The sequence below is a fragment of the Schistocerca americana genome, chromosome 1, assembly GCF_021461395.2.
Source record: "Schistocerca americana isolate TAMUIC-IGC-003095 chromosome 1, iqSchAmer2.1, whole genome shotgun sequence".
In the NCBI taxonomy this organism is placed as follows: domain Eukaryota; kingdom Metazoa; phylum Arthropoda; class Insecta; order Orthoptera; family Acrididae; genus Schistocerca; species Schistocerca americana.
The window spans coordinates 342,836,174-342,863,433 of NC_060119.1; the positions used below are offsets into that span (position 1 = coordinate 342,836,174).

General features: G+C 44.7%; 1 protein-coding gene across 1 annotated transcript in view; it reads right to left on the bottom strand.

The window, feature by feature from the left end:
• Positions 1–263: 263 nt before the first annotated feature.
• LOC124622440 (apolipoprotein D-like) overlaps positions 264–27,260 on the bottom strand; it is a 90,233-nt gene continuing 63,236 nt past the window's right edge. The window contains exons 3-6 of the mRNA XM_047148142.1: positions 24,620–24,750; positions 13,474–13,562; positions 12,950–13,045; positions 264–550 (exon numbers count right to left, since the gene is read on the bottom strand). Coding sequence (XP_047004098.1) covers positions 420–550; positions 12,950–13,045; positions 13,474–13,562; positions 24,620–24,750 — 447 coding nt within the window. The 3' untranslated portion in view covers positions 264–419. The remainder of the gene's footprint in view (positions 551–12,949; positions 13,046–13,473; positions 13,563–24,619; positions 24,751–27,260) is intronic.

Here is a 27,260-nt window from a genome sequence, read left to right on the forward strand (position 1 = left end):
TTCTGCTGATCTTTTATACAACCAAGATGTTCCTCTCATTTATTTTTTAGTTCCTCGATTGTTCTGATGGTACAAAATTTATGTTTTCTTTTTCTCTTTTTGATTGTAGGATAGTTTTAGTCTTATTCTGTTCTGACATACCATCTGTCTGTAAGCTGTTAAAACTGTCGATAGCCCTTTTAGTGTAGTGAAGTGTGTAACACCGCTGAAAGTTATTTCGGAGCGAGTGCGTGGATAAATCTACGACAGTTCACATTACAAAATACCATAACTTAGACCTTTATTTGTGTAGATTCGTAACCATACATACATTTTCTAACATTCTTGATCCTCCATCAAAAATATTACTCTATCGTCATACCACCATAATATAAACTCCGTCTTACATGATGTGGGAGTGAAGAAGGATGTCATCAGCATTAATTGGGGCACACCTGTAGAGTTCGCATGTACGGCTGTAATGGAATGCCGTTCTTGTCCAGTACTCGTCTCATCTTCCGTATGATATCTTTTCCTGGATTCTTGGCTCGTGTCAGCAACCACGAAAATCCTGAAACAGTGCAGTTGTAGGTCAGCAAATCTTCAGAATACCAGTTCACTCTGCTGTAATAGAATGCTGTTTGAAAACCACTGGGTATTTATTAAGGTATGCCTGTCTCAATAATTTGTTAAATCGTTATGTGATCTTCGCGACGAATTACACACACTCGTCGACAGGAAGTTAAATCTTAATTTTCTTCCCTGTCACTTTTTGCAACAATTTTATTGATTTCTAGTGCCTCCACAAGATACAGTGCAGTTTTGTAATCGTGAACAGAGATGATTATAGGAGCCTTTATTATTTAGGCAGAGTATGTTCGACGCTACTTTCATTAATTGTCACAAATGACTCCAGCAACGCAGACCAGATCAGAAAGCATATCATGATACTCAATAAGGAACAAAACTGGCCATCGATTGGTCAGACGAATATAGACATGTCTCAGCGAACTCGATGGGTAAGGCGAAAAATATGTGCATAGTATGTCCTCCAGAAACAGCATGTGCTCGTGACGTTGCAGAAGAGGCAAACTACTGGGCTGGCTGATGATATGGTCGTACCTCCAGCTTCCAATGTGTACAATCGTTATAAGTTCCCCACAACACGATACTCTAAGTTTTTCCTGTAATTTTCTGCCTGAGGAATTCCGACAGTTGTTATTCTTGCCAACGCTGCAGTAGCAAATGACCATCACTGAAACTAAGGCAGGGTCCGCCCACGTCCCTAAATACGATACTCTCTCTCACTCCGTCCGAACAAGCCTCGAAAGGCCCAACAGTACCGACCGATCGCCATGTCATCATCCGCTGAAGGCGTCACTTTATGTGGATATGGAGGGGTATGTGGTCAACATACCGCTCTCTCGGCCGTTGTCGGTTTTCGTGACAGGAGCAGCTAGTTTACAGCAATATAGTAGCTCCCCAATTGGCCTCACGAGAGCTGTATGCACCACGCTTGCCAACACCGCTCGGCAGGCCTGACGAGTCATCCATCCAAATGTTAGCCAAGCCCGACAGAGCTTAACTTCGGTGATCTGACGGCAACCGGTGTTACCGCTTCGGGAAGGCCGTTGACTCTCTAAATAGAGCCTCGTACATTGCATCCCACTAATTCCGTCTTCCAGTGCATGATCCGAGGCAGGTTGAACGAATATAAATTATAAGAAAAAGCCTACCTAGTTTCCAATAGACGGCGCCAGATTGTCCTATTTGACACTATGGGTGCAACAGTGAACCTAATGCGCTCTGCTGTTGTCTGATGCATTGATTCACGAGTGAACGTGAATGTATTTGTCGACTGTATTCAGAACGATGAACTTTTAAACGCTCCTTAGATCGCTAGCACAAACACTGATACACACTTGATGACTCGTGTCCCAAGTGCTGTATAATTTTAGAAAAGGACCGCGACATAATCACGACACTACTTTTAAAAAATTCACTCAAGTACAGGAATTCGGATTGTAGACGCTGTTGCTGCATGTTTGCAGCGTTTTATATCCAAGTTATTTGCCCAAAACAGCGAAGTGTCTCTTTCAGACCATTAGATACGATTACGAACTGTTGTTGAAGGCCGGCCGGGGTGGCCGAGCGGTTCTAGGCGCTACAGTGTGAAAGCGCGCAACCGCTACGGTCGCAGGTTCGAATCCTGCCTCGGGCATGGATGTGTGTGAAGTCCTTAGTTTAGTTAGGTTTAAGTAGTTCTAAGTTCTAGGGGATTGATGACCTCAGTAGTTAAGTCCCATAGTGTTCAGAGCTATTTGAACCATTTGTTGTTGCAGGAAACAGCATGCAAGGCGTTAGTACGACTTAGTGTCAAATAATGCTCCAATATTTGGGATCTGTATCAAGTGACATGACTGAAGACACCAAAGAAGTGCAGAGAGATATGCGGCTGTCATGGCGTTAAGTTGACGTAGCCCATTGCCGAGATATGCGACTACAGCTGCCAGTCTTAAAGTGGGAGAAACCAACGAGTGAAGCCGGAATTGCGAACTAATACTCGTGAACAAACGTAGAAACGCAACGTTCTTTCTGTGAGTCCCCCCTAACTACAATTCTATCACAGGAGCTACCCATCTGACTTTCTCAGCGTGAAATGCTGAAGGTGGCTGTTACCTTAACAGGGTAAATGTCAAGAATTTATCACACAGGAGTTTCCTACTTGCGCGCCATAACCTTCTCGCCTAGAGGCACACTTCAACCATTTCCAGAGCACGTTGCGAAAGCATCACATTTAAATGGTAATGCAGTGTCACAGCGTATGACTTGATTTCTCAGCAACACAGTTCACACACATAACAATTTTCAGTATTATTTGTTTTTGGCGTGCCGAAGATATAACATTATTAAAATTGGGTTCAAACTGTCCGCATATGGACAGAAGCAGACGATTTCACTGATTTTCACTCTCAGGTTTTGACGCAACAGTGACTTTGTTAGCCTTTCACAGACATATGTTGATTAAAATATTTTATCACAGTTGCAACCTCATTACGGAGACGTGGAAACTCTTCCTGAGGAAAATAACCTAGAACTCCTGGATTACTTCGACATAAAAGAATTTGTCTTTTAAACGGTAATCACACTCCAGATTGTCAGTTCTATCTGCACATGTACAAGGGCGCTTCCATCTCAAACGGGCTCGAAAACGGATGTGAGATTGGCAGTCTCCTCAAAACGTTTAGAAAACTATTCTTTGTAATTCTTCCAAGACCACTACAATTTCTTCAGACACCACGCTTTCTTTAATGCAAGTGAATTTACGGAAATGGGTTGTTTTTTTTCAGTATTTGCCCTTTCACAGTGCATCCCCATCAAAGCAAAAATGAGATTCTTCTCACCTCGCAGCGTCTTACTGTGCACAGTGTGCAGTGAAGTCCACCTAAAATCCGTCTGCAATCCGTTCCGGATGTTCTAGTTTTCGTTCCTGTTCTCGTTCTTCCTCCATAAATTCAACAATGGTGTCATTTAAATCGAAAAAACGTTCCAGGCATGTCCCTTGACTCAACTGAGTACATTTTGCTGTAATATATAAAGTCTTTATAATCTTCCTTGAATTTCAGCGGAAACTGTTGCAAATAACAGTGGAGTAATGCGTGAGAATCCAGATAATTTACTGCTCGTCTGCTCAGTTTTATGCCTGAAAATTTAGTATAACGTGTTTCTTGATGTACAGGGCACGTTTGTCGATCGTCGTCCCTTTTTGCTGTTTCATCGTAAACTAAAAGTTTAAATTCTTTTTGTATTATGTTATATCATTCCCTAGCAAATTTGGGGTACCTATCGACTATGCAACTGTATGTCACATAATAGGCATTGCTCATTCTTATCTTTCTGTCACTCCCATTCGTTTTTAAAGGTTTGTGACGATAGATCACTAGACAGGCTCTTTTTGTGCAAACAGCCACTGGACCTTTGAACTTCTTTTATACCACGAACAAACTGCGAAGGATAAACAGCGCGGAGAGCACGATTCTGCCGAACTGAAGGAAGTCGTACCGTCCAAAGAAATGCTGCACCGCAGTACTAAACGAAATGTCGCGCTATACCGAATACTTCCGAGAAATCCCGAGCAAGGTGGAGACACGCCGAGCGTCCTCCCACAAGCGGTACGTGCATCGTGCTCAAGTGCAGTTTGGCACTCTGGGGCCAACTCTGCCCTGACGCTTTCAAGATGGGCCCAAGTCGAACATGGGCATTGATCCATAGCCATAGACGTCTTACCTCCTAAACTATGTGTCGGACAATGGCATAATTCTTCATATTCAGTCAGTACTATATGCGAACACTATCAGCCAAATGTGTTGTGAATAGGATCAAATGGAGGTTCCAAGTGAAACAGTTGTATTGGCCTGGTGTAAGCACGTAACTGTTAGCTTCTAATTCTGCAGGGGAAATGAAAGTGGCCCATGTGAGTGAATACAATACAGTGTGAATGTATGAATGAAACCACAGCCCTTGACTCGCCCACCGTGTTTACACCCGCCACTTCATGAGCACCGGTTCAGAGCATAGTGAGGGCTGTGTCAGTGTGTGGATAAATGCAAAAGGGACGACAGTCCTCACACTGCAGCAGCGGGCGTACGTTGTGGAAAGTTACGTGACAACCCAGACTAGAAACAATGAGGTCAGTTGTTTTCTGAGTAGTTTAATGGTGTTAGAGTGCCAGCAAAGAGCGCTATACATCGATTACGCCTAAAATGGCGTCAGACAGGATCTGTTTTGAACAAGTCAATAAACATTCCGAAACGTGCCTGCCCATCAGAAAATGTGGCTACAGTTCATCTGCAAATGCTTCAGAGGCCTACCAAATCAACCCGACACCTGTCGCCAGAGAATGGTGTATCACGTCGGCCATGCGAAGGAATACTCTACCTAGACCAGCTCATGCATCACTACCGAATGACTGTTGTTCATGCATTAAAACCACCTGATCCTCCTTTGCGCATCCAGTTTTGTGAGTGGCTCTTCACCGAGATAACAATTAATGACTTTATGTCTGATGAAGCATGGTTTCAGCAGAGTGGTTTGTCAACTCACAGAATCATAGGTTCTGGGCAGCGGAGAATCCGTATGACTTCCACGAAACCCCACTGCTTGATCAGAAGCTTGGGATTTCGTGTGCAGTGTTCGCGCGCGGTATTATTGGCCTCATCGTCTTTCATCAGACTTTGGTGCATTACATGGCCAACATTTTGAAACCATGTGTGGCAGAATGAACGGAAGTGGAAAAGATCTACACCTACTTCGAACAGGATGGATTGGTTGGTTGATTTTGAGAGAAGGGACAAAACAGCGAGGTCATCGGTCCCACCGGATTAAGGAAATTTATATTAAAAATGATGAAATTCCTCCAGCTGAATTTAAGGTGTCGATTTTATTTTGGCAACTAGTTTCAACGTCGTAGCAACGTTATCTTCAGTGACGTCAACTGTGTGCGGCTGATACTAGAAGTCAGTGGTGAGATAGGGCCGTCCATGGACGACTTGTTGGCGTCAACTGCGTGCGGCTGATACTAGAAGTCAGTGGTGAGATATGGACGTCCACATCTCACCACTGACTTTTAGTATCAGCCGCACGCTGTTGACGTCAACAAGTGTTTGGGCCTGAAGATGACGTTTTTGCAACGTTGAAACTAGTTGCCAAAAAAATTCGACACCTTAAATACAGCTGGAGGAATTTCTTCATTTTTAATATAAATTTATACCAGCTGATGTCCCACTGTCCTCCATTTCAACTATGGGTGTACGAGGATTAGGGAAAGGTTGGGAAGGAAGTCGGCCGTGCACTTTCAATGGAACCATCCCCTCATTTGCCTGAAGCGATTTAGGGAAATCACGGAAAACCTAAATCAGGATGACCGGACGCGGGTTTGAACCGTCGTCCTCCCCGATGCGAGTCCATTGTGCTAAACACTGCACCACCTCGCTCGGTCCAACAGGATGGAACAACTGCCCTTACAGTCGGTCAAACTTTGGAGCACATTTATACAATCTTCACGCCTGACTGAGTCATTAGCAGGGATCGATATGGTCGTGGCCCTAGTTGGCCATCCAGGTCACCTGATCTATCAGTGTGCGGAGGCCGTTAAGTTTAGGGTGTATCGCAACAACCCTCATACTCTTCAAGAATTGCAGCATAACATCTCGGATGAGACTGTAGCAATTCTAGCAGTCCAGCTTCGATCCGCCTTCAGCATCCAGGGCCCAAATGTGCCAAGAAGTGAATGGGGGTCGCTTTGATCATCTACTAGAGTCAGGTTTACTACTGTGTCTCCTTTCCTCTGTTTCCTTGTACTCTGGAACTCTGTTCTCCGGGCCACTTTTATTTGGGCCCTGTACGAGCTCAGCAATTAATATTCTTTATACCCAAAATGGAAATGGACCCTACTACACAGCGATGCGCAAAAGAAGACAAGCCAGCCTCAGACAGGTCTTCTGTGATGCTGTTTGATATCCGTCATGCAGGAATGGCTGCCTGTCCGCACTTCAGCGGAAGGGGCGAAGAGAGATCCTAGCGTATAAAACTCCACGGTTTTTGAACAGCCAACTTCCTCGGTGTCAGTCGCAGATGCTCTGAACCTGTAGGGATCGATTTCCTACAAGTGATATCATTGTTACCTCCCGTAGAACTTGAATTCTGTGTGAAATTCTTCTGCACCACCTAAAAACTTCTCCTGCAGTTTCTTACGTTCAAAGACCATATTGCATTCCAGCATTTATTCCCTGAGATTTCCCATTTTCCAAAGATTTCGCTAATTAGCGGAGTCTTTTACTAGGGTCCCAATGAAAGATACATAACCACCTCTTAATTCTTAGCGTTAACGTTTCAGGACATTCAAGGTGCGTTCCATAAGTAACGCAGCCAAATTAAAAAAATATATATATATATATTGAAATTATTGAATATATTCGTACAAATAATCAAAAATTTTCAAAATAGCACCCTCTTGCGTCAATACACTTCTGGAGCCGGTGTTTCCATGCCTGGAAGGTATCCTGGAATGCCTTTTCCGAAATGTCCTTTAGAGCTGATGTGATATGCGCCTGGATGTTTTCAATCGTGTCCCAATGTTTTCCTTTCATGACTCCTTTTAACCAAGGAAGCAAAAAAAGTCAGTGGGAGCCAGGTCAGGACTGTAGGGAGGATGGGGAACCAATGGGGTGTTGGTCCTGGCCAGGAAGTCGTTGACAATGAAGGCGCTGTGACTCGGCACTTTGTCGTGGTGAACTTTCCACGTGTCCTTGATGTCACTTCGGCAGCGCGAGACCCTCCTTTTCAGTCTTTTGACCACTTCCAAGTATAAACCTCAGTTCACTGTAGTCCCGGTAGGTAGGGATTCGTGGTGGACAATACCTCTAACGTCAAAGAAGACAGTGAGCATGATTTTGGTCCTGAACTTGACTAAGTGTGCCTTCTTGGGACGGGGCGACGATGGGGTTTGCCACTCTGAACTCTGTCTTTTTGTCTCAGGGTCGTTTTCAAAAACCCATGACTCATCACCAGTGATAACTGAGTTTAAAAAATGAGGATCATTTTCACACATTTCCAACATTTCTCGGCACCGAAGCACTCACGTGTGCTTGGTTCGTCTGTCAACACTTTTGGGTGGAGTTTGGCACACATCTCTCTCATGTTCAAATCTTCTGTCACAATGCGGAAAACGGTTGTTTTTGACATGTTGAGAGATTTTGCTTTCAATTGAAGGCTCAGCCGTCTGTCAGAGTTCAAACAATCGCTCACACGCGTCACATTTTCGTCGACTCGTGCAGTTGATGGCCGTCCATGAACGACTTGTGCCATCGGAAAACTTGTGATTTGGACAAGCAATCAGTCCCAAAGGCATGCTGAAGTAATGGAAACGTTTCGGTGGCGGACTTGCCAAGTTTAATGAAAAATTTGATAGTGTACCGTTGCACTACAGAATGATCCATTGTGCCGTGTTACATAAACTCAAAACGGGGTTGACGGAAACGGACGTCCTTACTCTGCAGCAGTTCGCAGCCGAATGAGACAAAGAGCGTTTTGAAGCTAACGCCCCCATCCACTTAGCCCAACCTGTTACAACACGCTGTGGTGTACCGTTGGTTCAGAAAAAATTGGTCATATTACTTATTGAACGTACTCTGTAGGTGCTGATCGCTCAAAACACCTAAAGGTGATGGACAGACCTTCTGGTCACGGTCACAAAACCTTATGTACGTGTGATGGAAATGTTCAGACATCCTACATGATCTAATTTTAAATCAATACAGGAACAAATAAAAGACAACTATTGTACTTGTTGTCTTCTCCTTAAAACATCACAACATCTTGACGCTACCACGAGGCTGGAAATCCGAGTGCTTTTCATTAGCAGTATACGCCGGAAAAATGTACATTCACGCATAGGTCTAATCCGTTCAAAACTTTGACTTAGTGACTTCATTATAGATGGTTGCTTATAAGTCAACTTTCTTCCGGCGTGGAAATTGAGCACTAAGGTTCACTTACTTCACTTTAATGTTCATAATAATTTTGAGTAATTAAAAATTTTTATAGAAAAAATGACTTCTTTATGCACAACAGTTTCATGTCCGATGCACCCCCAAAAATTTAAACGGTCGAATGCAAAAGATTGAAAAGAAATGTTTGTAAAATCAACGAACGTATATTCTTATGATGTTGAGTTTCGTACTCCTATTAAATGACGTCTTGTAGTATTTGTTCAAAAAACTTACTCAAATGCAGGCGGGTGACGCTCTCGAAAACTATCGATATTTCGACAGGTGCACAGCCCGTCGTTTCCAAGGCAGAAATGCAACGAGAGAGGGGTGTGCAAAGGAATTTAAACGCTCTTACGGGAATTTGCGTATTGTTAGGGCCCCTGTCAGGTAGACTGGTCACCTAGTGGAAGTCTCTTTAGCTGACGCCACTTCGGCGACTTGCCTGTCGACAAGGATGAAATGCTGATCACAACACAATATGCAGTCCTCTAGCAGAGGAAAATCTCTGACCCTGCTGGAAATCCAACCCAGGCCCCTCACATGGCATTCCATTGCGTTTACCAATCAGTTCCAGAGGCAGACTCTTACGGGAACTTAGCAGCGTTACGTGTATGGACCACAAGCGTCACACACGCTAACAACAGTCGGGGAAATCTGCTATTGCAGAACACTGTTATCCGTCATGCCGTGGAATATAACAGCACTGCTATTGGGGTAGAGTTATTAACGAAGCAGTTGAGATTAAACTAGGAAGTTCCTCATGATTAGAGACAAAGGTTTCGCTTCAGTTTTGCATGGAAAACTTTTCTCTCGCAGGCAAAACAACACTTTGATAGAGTAAATATTATTTGGTCACCAACTGATGGTAATTATTTGTTGCCATTAGCTTCAGACTCTTGTTCATCTTCGATTGTGCGATAGCGCTAGTTGTTTCATGTCTACTGGAGTTAATTATGTTTGGTTATCCAGTGATGGTTAATATTCGTTGCCATTGGCTTCTGACTCTTGTTTATCTTCAATTGTGCGGTGGCGCTAGATGTTTAATGTCCACTTCCCCTGTTTAGCAGCTCGGGTAGTGAAACGTGGGTGCATGGATGCACAGCAGAAAGTCTATACTGACAAGCACAGTCCATTTTGTGACCCAGATATGACCACAATGCATGTTACACCCATTTAGAAAACATCAGATCTCAAAAATTTGTGATGTGTTTGTGAAAAGACTCTTCGAAGCAGAGAGGAAAACCAACATACTGATGTGTGTATATATTAAGGTACCGCATACAAAAATATTTTCACTTATACTCATTACACCCTGTACACGTACACTGATGAGAAAAAAATCGCAACACTGAGAAGGAGTTTTGCAACATAAAAAGGAGTTTCTACATCTGAAAGACGATGTCCATTGAGGTTTTGCGCCTCACCTAGGAGTTGTGCTAGGTACCGCCCCTATGAGGGTGCAAATCAGCTTTGCTTTAAACACACGCTGTGACGGTCGTGAGCGCTAGTTACCTTTGAAATTGGACGTGGTGAGTTGATCTTAGCCAAGAATGTCTTTAAGGCGACAAAGACGACATTATCGAAACCTCACTGAGTTCGAACTAGGTCGTCTAATAGGGCTATGAGAAGCAGGATATTCCTTCTGAGATACTGCAGAACGATTTGGCAGGAATGTAGCCACTGCACATGATTGCCGACAGTGGTTGTCACGAGAATTAACGGTCGCAAGAAGACCGGGCTTCACACGGCCACGTGGCGTTAATACTGGGGAAGGGCATCGTGTCTGACGTGTGGCTCTGGCGCATCGTACTACATCTGGTAGCAAGTCAAGCAGCAGTTGGCACCACGGAAAACAACGAACTGTTACAAATCGGTCACTTCAAACACAGCTCTCAGCCAAAGGCCCTGTATCGTGCATGCCACTGGCCCCAAACCACCACCAGTTGCGACTACAGCGGTGTCAAGTGAGAGCTCATTGGAGAGCAGGAGCCTGGGATGCGGATTCGTATAACAGCGGAGAACTCTCGTGGTTATTTCACAAATTTGCACGTCAGTCCGGTAATTCAATCTGTTGTGCTGCCATTCGTGAACAGCATTCCATGGTGTGTTTGCCAACAGGATAAAGCTCGCACACATATCGCTGTTGTAACCCAACGTGGCCGGCCGCTGTGGCCGAGCGGTTCTAGGCGCTTCAGTCTGGAACCGCGCGACCGCTACGGTCGCAGGTTCGAGTCCTGCCTCGGGCATGGATGTGTGTCATGTCCTTATGTCACCTAGGTTTAAGTGGTTCTAAGTTCTAGGGGACTGATGACCTCAGACGTTAAGTCCCACAGTGTTCAGAGCCATTTGAACCATTTTTAACCCAGCATGCTCTACAGAGTGTCGACATGCAGCCTTCGCCCGCTCAGTGATGAGATCAGTCTCCAGCGGAGTACCTGTGGGACCTCACCGGACGACGCCTCTGGTTTCATCCACAGAAAGCATCAAGACTCCCTGTTTTGACCGACGAATTTCAAAATTCATGGTACTCCATCCCCAAAGTGACATATGGCTCCTGTACAACACAATGCACTCCCGTCTGCATTTTTTCATTTAACATTCCGGGGACTACAGTGGTTGCTAACGTGCCAGCAGTGTACATTGCAATGGCTCATCTCGCTCTTACAGAAGCCTGTGAACTTGCAATGATAGTCACTTAAGTATGTTACACATACAAATGTACCATAATTTCATTACTCTTCATTTACTATTTTTGGTGTTGCATCTTTTCTTCCCATTGTACTTATACTATTCCATTAAGTACTACACAAAAACTGAAAAACAGATGTAAATTTCTTACTTGTTTCATATCTTTGAGAACCAATTCACATCTGATTTATACAATTAATACTAAAACATAGTATATTAACTCTTGTGTAAAATATTTATTCTCTATTACATTACTGGCCATTAAAATTGCTACACCACGAAGGTGACGTGCTACAAACGCGAAGACAGCAAGAACATGCTGTGATATGCAAATGATTAGCTTTTCAGAGCATTCACACAAGGCTGGCGCCGATGCCGACACCCACAACGTGCTGACAGGAGAAAAGCTTCCAACTGATTTCTCATACACAAACAGCAGTTGACCAGCGTTGCCTGGTGAAACGTTGTTATGATGCTTCGTGTAAGGAGGAGAACTGCGTATCATCACGTTTCCGACTTTGATAAAGGTCGGATTGTAACCTATCGCGATTGCGGTTTATCGTATCGCGACATTGCTGCTCGCGTTGGTCGAGATCCAGTGACTGTTAGCAGAATATGGAAACGGTGGGTTCAGGAGGGTAATACGGAACGCCGTGCCGTATCCCAACGGCCTCGTATCACTAGCAGTCGAGAGGACAGGCATCTTATCCGTATGGCTGTAACGGATCGTGCAGCCACGTCTCGATCCCTGAGTCAACATATGGGGACGTTTGCAAGACTACAACCATCTGCACGAACAGTTTGACGACGTTTGCAGCAGCATGGACTATCAGCTCGGAGACCATGACTGCGGTTACCCTTGACGCTGCATCACTGACAGGAGCGCCTGCGATGATGTACTCAACGAGATGAACCTGGGTGCACGAATGGCAAAACGTCATTTTTTCGGATGAATCCAGCGTCATGATGGTCGCATCCGTGTTTGGCGACATCTCGGTGAACGCACATTGGAAGCGTATATTCGTCATCGCCAACTGGCGTATCACCCGGAGTGATGGTATGGGGTGCCATTGGTTACATGTCTAGGTCACCTCTTGTTCGCATTGACGGCACTTTGAACGGTGGACGTTACATTTCAGATGTGTTACGACCCGTGGCTCTAACCTTCGTTCGATCCCTGCGAAACCCTTAGTTTCAGCAGGACATTGCACGACCGCATGTTGCAGGTCCTGTACGGGCCTTTCTGGATACAGAAAATGTTCGACTGCTTCCCTGGCTAGCACATTCTCCAGATCTCTCACCAATTGAAAACGTGTGGTCAATGGCGGCCGATCAGCTGTCTCGTCACAATACGCCAGTCACTACTCTCGATTAACTGTGTTAGCGTGTTGAAGCTACATGGGCAGCTGTACCTGTACACGCCATCCAAGCTCTGTTTGACTCAATGCCCAGGCGTATCAAGGCCGTTATTACGGCCAGAGGTGGTTGTTCTGGGTACTGATTTCTCAGGCTCTATGCACCCAAATTGCGTGAAAATGTAATCACATGTCAGATCTAGTATAATATATTTGTCCAATTAATACCCGTTTATCGTCTGCATTTCTTCTTGGTGTAACAATTTTAATGGCCAGTAGTGTATGTTTTTAGCATGTTCGCCATCCATTTCAGATCATCTGTGAACTTATTCAACAGAATAAACAATATATCTAATCTACTCTTTAAATTGTACTCACTTGCATTGACGACATCACCGAACGATCCACATGACCACACAACTGAATAATTATCGTAATCAGTGCCAAGGATCCAGTAAGGTGCCTCAAAAGAACCTGTAACAAGATGTAAATACCAAAAATTTAGCTCAATAGCAAATACCGGTCAAAATATGGCACTATAACCTATTTGCGTGAAACATAAGTTTTACAACTGTTTCGTAGCCTTCACTGCACACCAGTATAGCTAACATATAAGCGGAATTATAATTTCTGGAAAACAATGGTTTGCACGTAGCCATATTACCATGCCATCCTCAGATATAACGTGACCTGACGGTGGTCTATTTCTGGCTGGAACTGGTTGTTTAATGACGTGGTGAAGTGGCTGCGTGTAAACCATGATTTTCCCAAAATTTCTAGACGCAGTGTGTTATCGCTTCCTCGATAATGATAATCTGCAGCAATGGATTGTGTTACACTATTTTCCCGTTTGTAGCGGTTTTCATACAATTGAACATAATTTGTGTTGCTCCTCAACTTACCAACGCTGGAGAAAACGACGACAAGTCGAGCGTCAGACGTGCTGTTCGCCAGCCTCGCCCGCCCTTTTATAGACTGCGTTCGGCCCGTCCTTCACAAACAAAACACATTCTGAAATTAAGTTCTTCCCACAGCGCCAACAGAACGCCATTTACTGTTCCACATTTTATGGGTTATGTGCACCCTTTAACAAGAGTGCTATGTGCCCCCTTCACTTTTTTTATGTTATAAAGAGAGAAGATTCTGGAATGTGCGTACAACGTAACAGATAAAATTTATGAAGTATTATAGAGCCTCGCTGCTAACAAGAATCGTATTACAACCTCTTGGATTAATTTTTATCCTTGTGACTATAATCTATACGAGTTATAAAAATGTCAGAACGTAATGTTTTTGCAAGAAAACAAGTGCCAAGATCTTTTGTGCATGATAGTAATGTCTTATCCTTCTCCTGAGCTCTACATCTCATGATGAGGGGACGCTAATTCAGGTTTCAGTCACACTGTAGGGAGGCCACCGAAGACTTGCTTGAGGGGTACATACATGTTTACGAACAAATGGTCAGTTTTCCAATGAGACTGGAAGGAGCTCAAGGGCCCTAGCTGCATGTTTGTGGTGCAGGAGTTATTAGTGAGTGTCAATAGTATGGTAGATTTTGGTTTTGGTTTATATTATCACTTACCTGCTGCGTACTGCATATGATCAAAAGAACATAGTACAAGGGACCAGCTTAATGAGTTGATAAGACACTGATCTCGCATTCGGGAGTATGGAGTTTGCCCTGCTCGGCCATTCTGATTTAGGTCTTCCATGGTCTTCCTAAATTATTTCGCGCAAATTCTGGGCTCGTTCCTTCAGTAAGGCCACAGCTGATCACCTGTACTATCCTCGTAACAACATTATTACATGTTTATCTCTCTCTCTCTCTCTCTCTCTCTCTCTCTCTCTGTGTGTGTGTGTGTGTGTGTGTGTGTGTGTGTGTGTCTTTTCCACACCTCCTCCTAAACCACTGGGGATTTCACCCAAACTTGGTGCACACATACGTTACCGTCAGGCGGCAACCACTGTGGGGTAAGGCACACCTTCCTACCGAAGGGGTGCGGGTAGAGATGGAGAAGAGGCGTAGCCCGTGACACGTGGCTTCCCAGAAATTATCCACCCATTATTTAAGAATAAGTGTACTTCAAAACTTGCAACAAACTTCACGCATAATTTCGAACTTTGCGAATTTGTTTTTCCTCGCTGACAACTCCTACGAAACGTTGAAACGAGACAAGTTTATTGATTTCAACTTTTCCGCTGTCCACGCAGTGTAAGTACCGCATAATAATTCATTGCTTCTTTGCTACTTACGGTAATCGAGAATCACTTTACTAATAGTATGCACATATTCCACTGCTTGTAAGTGCAAAGTTAGGAGTATATCATTGTGGGACCTATAGATCAGGAGATACGACGTCGTAAGCAATGAGACACGTGAATACTGCTACATCGTGCATGACGTTCAGTTTTATTACTACATTGCTACTAACTCCATATCTAGAAAATTACATCATTATACGACACATAGGTCAAAATATATGACGTCATAAACATTAAGGAGAACGCCAGACGCTCACTGGTACCGGCGTGGGCGCACAGCTGTAAATAAATGCAAGCAACGCTTGGTTTCTCCGATAGTATTCAGTAAAGCAGGACGACTTTTCCAGAGAAAACACCTGTATTTCATCCTTAAACTCCACCACATCATCCACAAGGCATTTAATGTATTCAGGAAGGTTGTTGATAACGTGCCTACCAAAGTATCAGATTTCCTTGTGCGTCAATGTTAAATCATTGAAACTTGTGTAGAAGCTGTTTTTAGTTGTGTCACAGTTAAGATGTTTTCACTCTATTTTTTTTTAAACAAGAAGTATAGACAACGACTAAGGACAATAATGAAGCCTTTTATTGTGAAACAGTTGTCAAAATATTATCATTCTGGAAGAGGTAGGGAGCGGTAAACCTTCTCTTATCTGGGAATTGTCTAGAATGAAACACGAATGGCAGTTACCAACTGTAAGGAGTGACTGAGGACTGCATGCGGAAGAGAGCACAAGCATTAATATTTTAATTAAATGTTTAACAGATAATTCATGTAAACTGAGAGACTGGTTTGACAACAATTGAAAGGATTAAAATTCGGCTAGCTATACGTTTATGGTCGTAACGATCTGGAGAACTATCTTACAAGTTTCTGTACGATAATCACATCAGTTAGAAAAGTTTAAAAACTCAGCTGAAGTGGAGGACAGTTTATTTCAAAAGCCTCGTCTTTGTTCTGCAAGCCTAAACAGGCCCAAAATCTCCGATATAAGCAGGGATTCGTGGCAGATTTCCTTCAAAAAGAAATTTCATGAGGCTCGCTCGTAAAGAAGCCTCCACCGCCACTTAGTCTTTTTTGCCTACCAGCTGCAAAAGGCATATCACCAGAAAGGAAGACGCGTGCTACCTCCTGGTATTTGGCAGTTGTACTCTCATTGAGATACGGTGGAGGGAGCCCTGCCTACGTTATTCCTCTAGGGACATATTAATAAAAGGATGAATCTCATTTGATTATTTCTCATCGGGTTAATTTTTCGCATTTCTGTTAATTTCATGCTAGCTCAATCTTGGATGAGGAGATTGGTTTTTAACGTCCTGTCGACAATGAGGTCGTTAGAGACGGAGCAAAAGCTCGGATGAGGGAAGAATGAGGAAGGTAATTGGCCGTAGCTTTTCAAAGGAGCCATCCCGACATTTGCCAGTAGGGATTTAGGAAAATCACGGAAAACCTAAATCAGGATGGCTGGACACGGATTTGAACTAGCGCCCTCCACAATGCAAGTCCAGTGTGCTAACCACTGTGCGAACTCGCTCGGTCCATCTTGGGTCAGATTCGTCTGAGGAAGTAGTACCGAGTTAGCACAGTAGTGACACCATGCCTTGGCGTTGCGAAATGGCATAAGTATCTGGAAGCGGAATCAGGCATTAAGTCTGAATAGTTTCCGAGTCACCACGCTCGTGCACCATTGGGTACTGTTCAAGGCAGAGCACAGCAGGCTTTGACCGCCGCGTCCGAAGCTTTGCCGAAGGAATCTTCGTGAGGTAATATGACCGCAGCTTAGGAGGGGGAGTATTGTGTTATCAGTAGAGAAGCAGTCACTCAGAACAGCTCAGTGGGCTAGTCACTGGCTGTCATCTCAGTAACAAATCAATCACCGACATTTCACTCCTTCTAAAGCTGCCCATGTCGACTGTGGTGATGTGATTCTGAAGTGGAAACGAAGGGAACAGCCACAGCTAGTTCAAGACCAAGCATACCCACGTTTACTGATAGGTGGGTATCGTCGAAGGGTTGTGTTAAATATCTCACGAAATCAGCGGAAGGAACTGTTCGTGACTTCCAGAGCGCTGCCAGCAGTGCAGCTAGCGCAGGGAGGGATCGTAGGGAGTTTACGATTATGGGTTACACTGAACAGCTTCTCATAAGCCATGCTTGGAATGGCGTAAAGAGCGACGCCACTGGACAGTGGACGACTGGAAACTAGTGATTTAGGGTCGTGACTCTATTCCTTGTGGCACTCCAATGGAACGATGTGAATCTGACGGACACTGTGTACGGAGGAGGCGAAGTTACCGTGTGGTGGTGTTTTTCGTGACTAGGGTCCTAGCATATGAACAGATTTTACAGAATTGAGTACCCTGTCGTAAAGCGTGGGGCAACGGTCCTGGAATGCACAGTCCTGCACAGTCTCGACTTAAACCCAACTGAACAACTTTTGGGTGAGTAAGGAAGGCGACTTCACTTCAGACCCCAGCGTCCAACACCACTACCTTCAAAAATGGTTCAAAAGGCTCTGAGCACTATGCGACTTCTGAGGTCATCAGTCGCCTAGAACTTAGAACTAATTAAACCTAATTAACCTAAGGACATCACACACATCCATGCCCGAGGCAGGATTCGAACCTGCGACCGTAGCGGTCGCTCGGCTCCAGACTGCAGCGCCTAGAACGGCACGGCCACTCCGACCGGCCCACTACCTTCTCTGGCTTCGGCTCTTGAGAAAGAATGGGCTGCCTTTTCTCCAGGGACAGTGAGGCATCTCATCAAAAGTGTCTCCAGCAGAGTTCAAGCCATCATAAAGGCGAAGGGTGGACACACTACATATTAATGTCCACAAACTGGTGCACGGATACTTTTGATCAGACAGTGTATATGTGTACTATATCTTCTATGCATTAGGCTCCATTTACCGTATCGTTACAGCGTTAACAAATCTTGATCTCTGACGAACAATATACATCGGAATAGCGCATTTTGCGAGATATTGCCAAGTATTTCGTTTCCAAAATACGTTAATACCGGCCGGCCGAAGTGGCCGTGCGGTTCTAGGCGCTGCAGTCTGGAACCGCGAGACCGCTACGGTCGCAGGTTCGAATCCTGCCTCGGGCATGGATGTGTGTGATGTCCTTAGGTTAGTTAGGTTTAACTAGTTCTAAGTTCTAGGGGACTAATGACCTCAGAAGTTGAGTCCCATAGCGCTCAGAGCCATTTGAACCATTTTGAACGTTAATTCCGTGGTACGATTTCTAGAGAAGGGAAAATCTATCGAATGCTCAATTCCTGAAAGACTGCCGGACTGGTAATGGTTGACCTTGTAGCTTGACTGACACGTTCTCCCTTGCCTATATCTATTTACGAGTATTTCATACAGTGGTAAGACACAATACGTGATCAAAAGTATCCGTACACCTTATTAAGTGCATTGTGCGGCCACCTACTACCAGGTACTTCATATCAGCGACCTCAGTTGTCATTAGACATCGCGAGAGAGCAGTACGGGGCGCTCCACGGATCTCAGGGTCTTCGAACGTGGTCAGACGATTGGGTATCACTTGTGTCTTCGCGCGAGATTTCCACACTCCTAAACAACCCTAGGTCCACTATTTGCGATGTAGTAGTGAAGTGGAAACGTGAAGGGACACGTACAGCACAAAAGCGTACAGGCTGACCTCGTCTGTTGACTGACAGAGACCGTCGACAGTTGAAGAAGGTCGTAATGTGTCATAGGTACACATCTATCAAGACCACCACACAGGAATTCCAAACTGCATCAGGATCCACTGTAAGTATTACGACAGTTAGGCGGGGGGTGAGAAAACTTGGATTCCACGATTGAGCGGCTGCTCACAAGCCAAACATCACGCCGGTAAATGTCAAACGACGCTTCTCTTGGTGTAAGGAGCGTAAACATTGGACGATTAAACCTTGGAAAAACGTTGTATGGAGTGACGAATCACGGTACACAATGTGGTGGTCCGATGGCAGGGAGTGGGTATGGCGAATGCCCGATGAACGTCATCTGCCAGAGTGTGTGGTGCGAACAGTAAAATTCGGAGGCGGTGGTGTTACGGCGCGGTCGTGTTTTTCATGGAGGGGGCTTGCACACCTTGTTGTTTTGCGTTGCACTATCACAGCACAGGTCTACATTAATGTTTTAAGCACCTTCTTCCTTCCCACTGTTGAATAGCAATTCGGCGATGGCGATTGCATCTTTCAACACGATCGAGCACCTATTCATGATGCACGGCCTGTGGCGGAGTGATTACAGGACAATAACATCCCTGTAATCGAGTGGCCTGCACAGAGTTCTGACCTGAATGCCATAGAACACCTTTGGGATATTTTGGAACACCGACTTTGTTCCAGCACTCACGAACCTACATCGATACCTCTGCTCAGTGCAGCAGTCCGTGAAGAATGGGCTGCCATTCCCCAAGAAACCTTCCAGCGTCTGATTGAACGTATGTCTGGTAGAGTGGATGCTTTTATCAAGGCTAAGGGTGGCCCAACACTATACTGAATTCCATACTGAATTCCAGCATTACCGATGGAGGGCGCCACGAACTTGCAAATCATTTTCAGCCACGTGTCCGAATACTTTTGATCACGTAGTGTAAGAGCCACCACATATAAGAGGCACAAGCCGACACTCCGGGAGGGAAAGTTCCTAGCGTTATTTAAAATGCAGCAGTTATTCACGAAACGTTTTGAGCGTGTAGGAAAATCATTTATGTAGGTGTCACTTTTGCGTTTGTTTGCAACGAAGGCTATTTTAAAATTACATTTAAAGCCTTATTTAGTCATTTATTGAGATAGTGTGAACATCATTTCAGAATATCACGTACCATTTCGTAGCTTGGTATATACAGTCTGCGAGATTTTTGTCAATCGTGTATTTGCCTTTGTGTGTCCAAGTATACGTTCAGATTACTCCAAATTCAATGATTTTCTTCCATAAACCTTCTGTTCTTTGCACTCTCCGTAAGGTCCAAAATTTGACTATCTCACAAACTTTTCTGAAATTTGCTATAGGGAGTAACAGAATAACAGTTCGACAAGCCGAAATTGTTCTTCCTATGAGGCACGCGTACGATTCTTCTCTTCAATAAATTTGAACGAAATATTCTCCCGCACTTAAAAGGATGCACTTCACACACTTTCTGGCTAAGTAATTTCTTCACCTTAAGATTATTGAGAGAACAGAATGATGGAGAAGTGGTTAATGCACTTCTCCATGAGACAGCTTTGACTCCGCCAAGATAGCCGTTCTTATATTTCTACAAGAGCAAGTGTATGAATGTTGGGTGGATTCACATTTCGCCTTGGGTGTCACTTTATTTATTTATTGCCCAGTGCTTAAAGAAGGCGTGGAACTGTTTAGATAATGTTGCTTTACAAACTGTTTCGAATCTTAGACAAGCTGGTGTGTCACTGTCAGTCGAGAGATATGGGAAGAATTTAGAAGACCGTGTAAGTGTGGGAAGGCGTCGTTTCGTTACGATAACGAAACAGTCAAGTACAAATCGCAATATGCCCCATTTCTTCCAGCTGTCAGATCACGAGAACAAGCTTCACAGATATCACTGTAAGGAGTCACCTATTAGACCTCCACAGAGTAAAAACAAACACAGCATGTCGTATGAATATTGATATACCGCCTATCCACCTATATCCATCACTAAGGTTCTTTTTGTGGCAGCATTCAGTATTGATTTGACTCCTAGTGGTGAAAAAACAAATATAACTGCCATTACGAGATCGATGTGGGAGAGCTAGCGGCTACGCAGATCGTCTAATCCAGTGGTTGGCAACCTCATCCCTGCCGCCCACTAGTGGGCGTTCCACTTCCATGGTTGACGGTAAGCAGTAGGGGATTTAAAAACATTTTCAGTAGGTCTTCATAAAAAGTGTCACGAGTGTTTGGTAAATGACATATAAGTCATATGTGGGCAACGACGGCTTAATCTATGTATTGTTAAAAAAACTTTTAAAAATGTTTGTAGTAAAATCCAACCAAATTTCACCCGAAGATGCGATTCGTTATCGTGAAACCGGATGTAGCTTGATTTCACAATAAACGAGGATTAGCAGCTACAAGCAGACTATATTTTTTGGGAGATTTTACCATAAAATTTTTGTTAAATTTTTAACTACGACTATTATCTGCTCTAACTTGCTGTAACTATACTTTATAATTTTTATAAAATGAAGTTAATCTCCTACCTTGTAAATCACCATTACCATGGAGTTGGTGGGCTGTAGGAAAAATTTACTACAAATAGAGATAAAAAGGTGATCAATAAGCAAAAAAGGTTGATTAGCCCTGCCCTAATCCAAAGGTACAAGAAATAGTTTGTAGGTATTCTTGTTCCGAGGAAACACATTTTAATATGTATCGTGGAGTAAACCCATTCATTCTTTTCATTTTCAAATTTGTGGAAAAGCGCAAATCTAAGTACGCTATGCTACATCCTGCAACTACGTCTACCTGCACTACAGACACGACTGGCGGGTTGCTTAATCGTAGGTCCTCCTCTAGGCTCTACAAGATAGACTGGATTGTAGCCCAATTTAGCCCTCTGCCAGTCACGAGTTTGTCTGAACACTGAGCAAGTGTCAGTCCTCCAAGCCTGTGCTTAAGGGGGCGTCTGGCCACAGACAGACCAGTTCCAACTGCAGCGCCATCAATCCAACAACAGAAGATCGGCACACCAGTACCTCAACCTCAACGAGCAGCCAGCAGTCGCTACTGGAGCCATCGCCTCCACCGACCCCGGCTTCACTAGAGACGGTATACGCCAATTTGACCTTACTTCGCGACTGTGTCAAGTAAGGACATCAATACAAGATACCCGACCGGACGTAGAATAAACTAAGTGCCATAAATCTTCACTTACTAAAGAAAAGTCGGTCTAGGAAGACTGTGTATTTGTGTTTTCTTCAGACTTTCTTCGAACTGGGCCCTGCAGACATTTAACCCTGGGTTATTCCATTTTCTGTGTCTTGAATTAAAAGTCTTTTGTTTGTACTACCTGGGAATCACTATCCGCATGTGTGGACTCGTTCCAGTCATCACAAGCCCTATCAATGATTATGATGATGATGATGATGTTTAGTGAGTGGTGCACTCAACTACGCGGTTATCAGCGCCTGTACAAGTTCCCAGCTTTTGCTAGGTCCAAAGTCGCCACTTTCATGAATGATGAGGAAACACAAACACCCAGTCATCTCGAGGCAGGTGAAAATCCCTGACCCACAAACTCTATCAAATTACCATAATAATATAACCCAGACTGACACAAACCCAGATGCTGAAGACGTGTAACTGAAGATGAAGTTCTTAGCCTTGTAACGAGTTGACTTTATATACAGAGGTGACAGAAGTCATGGGATACCTCGTAATATCATGGACTAAACATGTCTTTGGAAATCCCCTGCAGAAATTTTAAGCCATGCTATCTCTATAGCCGTCCATAATTGCGAATGTGTGGTGGGTGCAGGATTTTGTCTACGAACACTCCTCTTGATTCATGTCGGGCGGTCTAGGTTGCCAAATCATTCGCTCCAGTTATCCTGAGTGTTCTTCAAATCAATCACTAACAATTGTGCCCCACTGACATGACACATTGTCATTCATAATGGTTCAAATGGCTCTGAGCACTATGGGACTTAACTTCTGAGGTCATCAGTTCCCTAGAACGTAGAACTACTTAAACCTAACTAACCTAAGGACATCACACACATCCATGCCCGAGGCAGGATTCGAACCTGCGACCGTAGCGGTCGCGCGGATCAAGACTGTAGCGCCTAGAACCACTCGGCCACTCCAACTGGCGTCATTCATAAAAACTGAACTCCATCGATGGCTGCAGACGATCTTCAAGTAGCCAAACATACCCTCTTTCAGTCTCTTGTACCAGAGGACCCAGTCCGTTCCATGTAAACACAGCACACACTAGCTTGCACAGTACCTCCTTGATGACTTGGGTCCATGGGTTCGTGGGGTCTGCGCCACACTCGAACCCCACCATCAGCTCTTACCAAATAAAATTGAGACTTATCTGACCAGGACAGGGTTTTCCAGTTGTCTAGGATCCAATCAATATGATCACGAGCCAGTAGAGACGTCGTGCCATTAGCAATGGTACTGGCATCAGTCGTCTGCTGCCACACTCGTTAACGCCAAATTTTGCAGCACTGTCCTCACGGATACGTTCGTCGTAAGTTTCACATTGATTTCTGCTGTTATTCCACCGGCTGGTCCCAGCGGAGGTTCGAGTCCTTCCTCGGGCATGGGTGTGCGTGTTTGTCCTTAGGATAATTTAGGTTAAGCAGTGTGTAAGCTTAGGGACTGATGACCTTAGCAGTTAGGTTCCATAAGATTTCACACACATTTTTTTGGTTATTCCACGCCGAGTTGCTTGTCTGTTAGCACTGACAACTCTACACAAACGCCGCTGCTTTCAGTCGTTAAATAAAGGCCGTCGACCACTGCGTTGTTCGTGGTGAGAGGTAAAGTCTGAAATTTGGTATTTTCGGCACACTCTTTATACAGTGTATCTCAGAATATTGAATTCCCTAATACTTTCCGAAATGGAATGTCCTATGCGTCTAGCTCCAACTGCCATCCGGCATTCAATGTCTGTTAATTCGCGTCGTGTGTCCATAATCACGTCGGAAACCTTTTCATACGAATCACCCAAAAACAAATAGGTACTCCAATGCACAGCCCTTTAATACATTGTGTGCGCAATACTACCGCCATCTGTGTGTTTGTGTATCGCTATCCCATTACTTTTGTCCCCTCAGGGTACTATTGTATCTAAAACAGAAAATTACTGGTTCCAAAGTAAAAATCACCCTTAACTTGCATTAGTGACATCCATATGCGTTGAACATTCACACATGACGGCAAATAACAATTTGCTGAGTCTAGCATTTCCGGTAGTAACAGCTCTCCGTTACTGAGTTAACGTTAGACTCACCTGTAATTGTCCAGGGAAAGCACCGGCGGGGAATTCGAAGCAGGAGTATTGGGAGAGGCGGTGCAATATATGTACAGGACTCGTATTCCAGAAGAGCATGATTCATCTCTCCTTCTGGCCAACCAGATTTCGGTTTTCCACGATTTTCGAAATCCATTACAGCAAAAGCTGGGCTAGTTCCTTTACAAATGGAGATAGCCGTTATTATTCCATCTCGTTTCCCATCTTGCTTGTGTTGCGCTAAAAAGGTCGTCGAAGGAAAGGCAAAACGAAATTTTTGTCCTTTCTACCTGGCTATTCCCATATACGAATCCAGTCGCGGTCCACCCAAGTCGGTACGGCGCGAAATGATACTGTACGTGTATGACGTCGAGCAATTCAGCAGGCTAACTTGCTTTCAGATCATTGATTACGATGATAACCAAACTTTCACGACCAGTGGGACGCTGTCGAGCGCCAGACCTGTGGTTACAAACTACTGGCTCGTAATTTGCGAGAGCAATCTGTGGTCTTATTTAAGGTCTTGACTTCTAGGTCATTAGAGACCGAAGGATGGGTGAAGATATGTGTGTTTCAACGAATCGTCTTGCCAAGCAGTTTACGGAAATAAAAGAAAACGCAAATGAAGAAGACCAATTGGGCATGAACCCAGTTATTCTAGATTAGATTCTGCACTTCTAACCCAAACTAAAATAGGTGTATAAGTTGTGGTTATATTTTGTTTGGTTCTGTATCAAGCAGAAAACAAAAAGTGAAATCTTCATAACTTTTTGTGAACCTGGCGATGCGTGCACTCACACGAGGTTAGTCATAGTGTTGTTCACCCCGACGACGCCGTTGCCCTCGTCCGTGTATTCGGCAGTGACGCAGTTGCCGCCCAGCTCGAACACTGCGAAGTAGCGCTCCTGCTCGTACCACTTGCCCAGGTACTGTGAACAGAAGAATAGCAATCACCGCCTGCTTCTATATACACTCATGCTCATAAATTAAGGATAATTCCAGAATGTGGTGCCACACAACGTTGCACTACACAAAACTGGCGCTAATAGCATAGGCACATAGGGAACACACACGACACAGATCTGTAAGTCCACGGTATTGGTGGTAAGTTGAGAAAACCTTCCCGAAACACATGTGCTACAAAACGCCACTGTTTCCTGCGCATGTACCCCGACATCAATATGGGATATACCACCATGCACACGTACACAGACTGCACAACGCGTTTTCATACTCTGAATCAGGTGGTCGAGCAACTGCTGGGGTATAGCTTCCCATTCGTGCACCAGTGCCTGTCAGAGCTCCTGAAGTGTCCTAGGGGTTTGAAGACGTGCAGCGATACGTCGACCGAGAGCATCCCAGAACGTGCTCGATGGGGTTTAGATCTGGAGAACAGGCAGACCACTCCATTCGTCTGATATCTTCTATTTCAACGTACTCCTCTACGACAGCAGCTCAGTGGGGCCGTGCGTTATCATCCTCCAGGGAGAAGGTGGGACCCACTATACCCCTGAAAAGGCGGACATACTAGAGCAAAATGACGTCCCGATACACCTGACCTGTTACAGTTCCTCTGTCAAAGACATGCAGGGGTGTACTTGCACCATTCATAATCCCACCCCACACCATGAAACCACGACCTCTATACATGTCCCTTCCAAGGACATTAAGGGGTTGGTATCTGGTTCCTGGTTCACGCCAGTTGAAAACCCGGCGAGAATCACTGTTCAGACTATACCTGGACTCGTCCATGAACATAACCTGGGACCACAGTTCCAATGACCATGTACTGTGTTCTGGACATCAGACTTTATGGGCTCTCCTGTCACCAGGGGTCAGTGAAATGCACCTTGCAGGTCTCCGGGCGAATAAACCATGTCTGTTCAGTCGTCTGTAGACTGTGTGTCTGGAGACAACTGTTCCAGTGGCTGCGGTAAGGTCCCGAGCAAGGCTACCTGCAGTACTCCGTGGCCGTCTGCGGGCACTGATGGTGAGATATCGGTTTTCTTGTGGGGTTTTACACCGTGGACGTCCCGTACTGTAGCGCCTGGATACATTTCCTGTCTGCTGGAATCGTTGCCATAATCTTGAGATCACACTTTGTGGCACACGGAGGGCTCATGCTATGACCTGATGTGTTCGACCAGCCTCCAGTCGCCCTAGTATTCTACCCCTCATCAATATGTGTTCTTTGAGCCATTTTCAACACACAGTCACGATTAGCACGTCTGAAAACGTCTGCACCGTACTATGACATGCACCAACACACCTCTGCGTATGTGGACTGCTGCCAGCGCCACCGTGCGACGACCGCAGGTCAAATGCAACGCATGCTCATACCCCGAGGTGATTTAAACCCGCAAACCGCCCACCAGAGCGTTGTTTCACTATGTATCAGCATTATCCTTAATTTATGAGCATGAGTGTACTATATTGCCAGCCAGCGCAGGACAGTGGCTGACTAAAATGTGTATGTCTCATCAACTAACAACACTGCGTTACTACATCGCACTTCCTGTAAATCAAGTGGGTGAGCGAAAATTGTATTACGGTGAATGTGTCGTAAAATATTTAAGTCTAAGGCCGATATCGAGTTAACTCGCCTGAAACAGTCAGTCATTACAAAATATGGAACGCCCCTTCAATTCGCTGCTGACACTGTTATCCTTGGCTCTTCGCAGTGTCACTTTCCATGTCTGAAACTGCCTCTTCACCCACCATTCACCACTGCTTTCGCCGCTGCAAACATATGCTTGTTGTCGTTTTCACCACCATCTGTGTTACAATAGCAGTTATCGACTGTCATCTATTTGTCGGCTCCCTCATCGCCTGCATCGTTGTCTATGTCGTGCTCGGCATCACCATACGCCTTCAGACGTCACCGTTCCCCGTGTTTGCAGTTACAACCACGTGAGTATTCCTCAGAAGACTTTATCGCTTTATCTTGTCGTCACAGCATACAGCCATGACCTCCATCACATCAAGACTAGTCTGTACCTACCAGTACTCGACTCCCAAGATTACATGATATCTCGCCACAGAGAACACGAGACTCCTTTCAATGCAAAGGGAGTCCTGGTCACGGCGCAGTTGTGTTTGGACCATGTACCTTACTCTGTGACAAGACTCATCAAATTGAATCAACTCAGAGAGACAGATCAGCAGCATATTCATGACGCGTGCTTGTGTAAATATTTTGTACATCAGATTTGACAGAAAGGAATGGAGGTAGACGCTGAAAATCTGTGTATTTGTGTAGTATAACCAGTCAATGGTGACAGCCATAGTGAAGAACCATTTGAGGGAAATGTGTATGCGTAGATGTATGCGCTCTGCACAAAACATCTCTTCGGGCTGTTTCCCGTGACTCTGCACATTTTCGTCGTTTTTGCTATTCGTGTCTATTCAACTGCTCGCTCACTACAACTACGTCGATCGA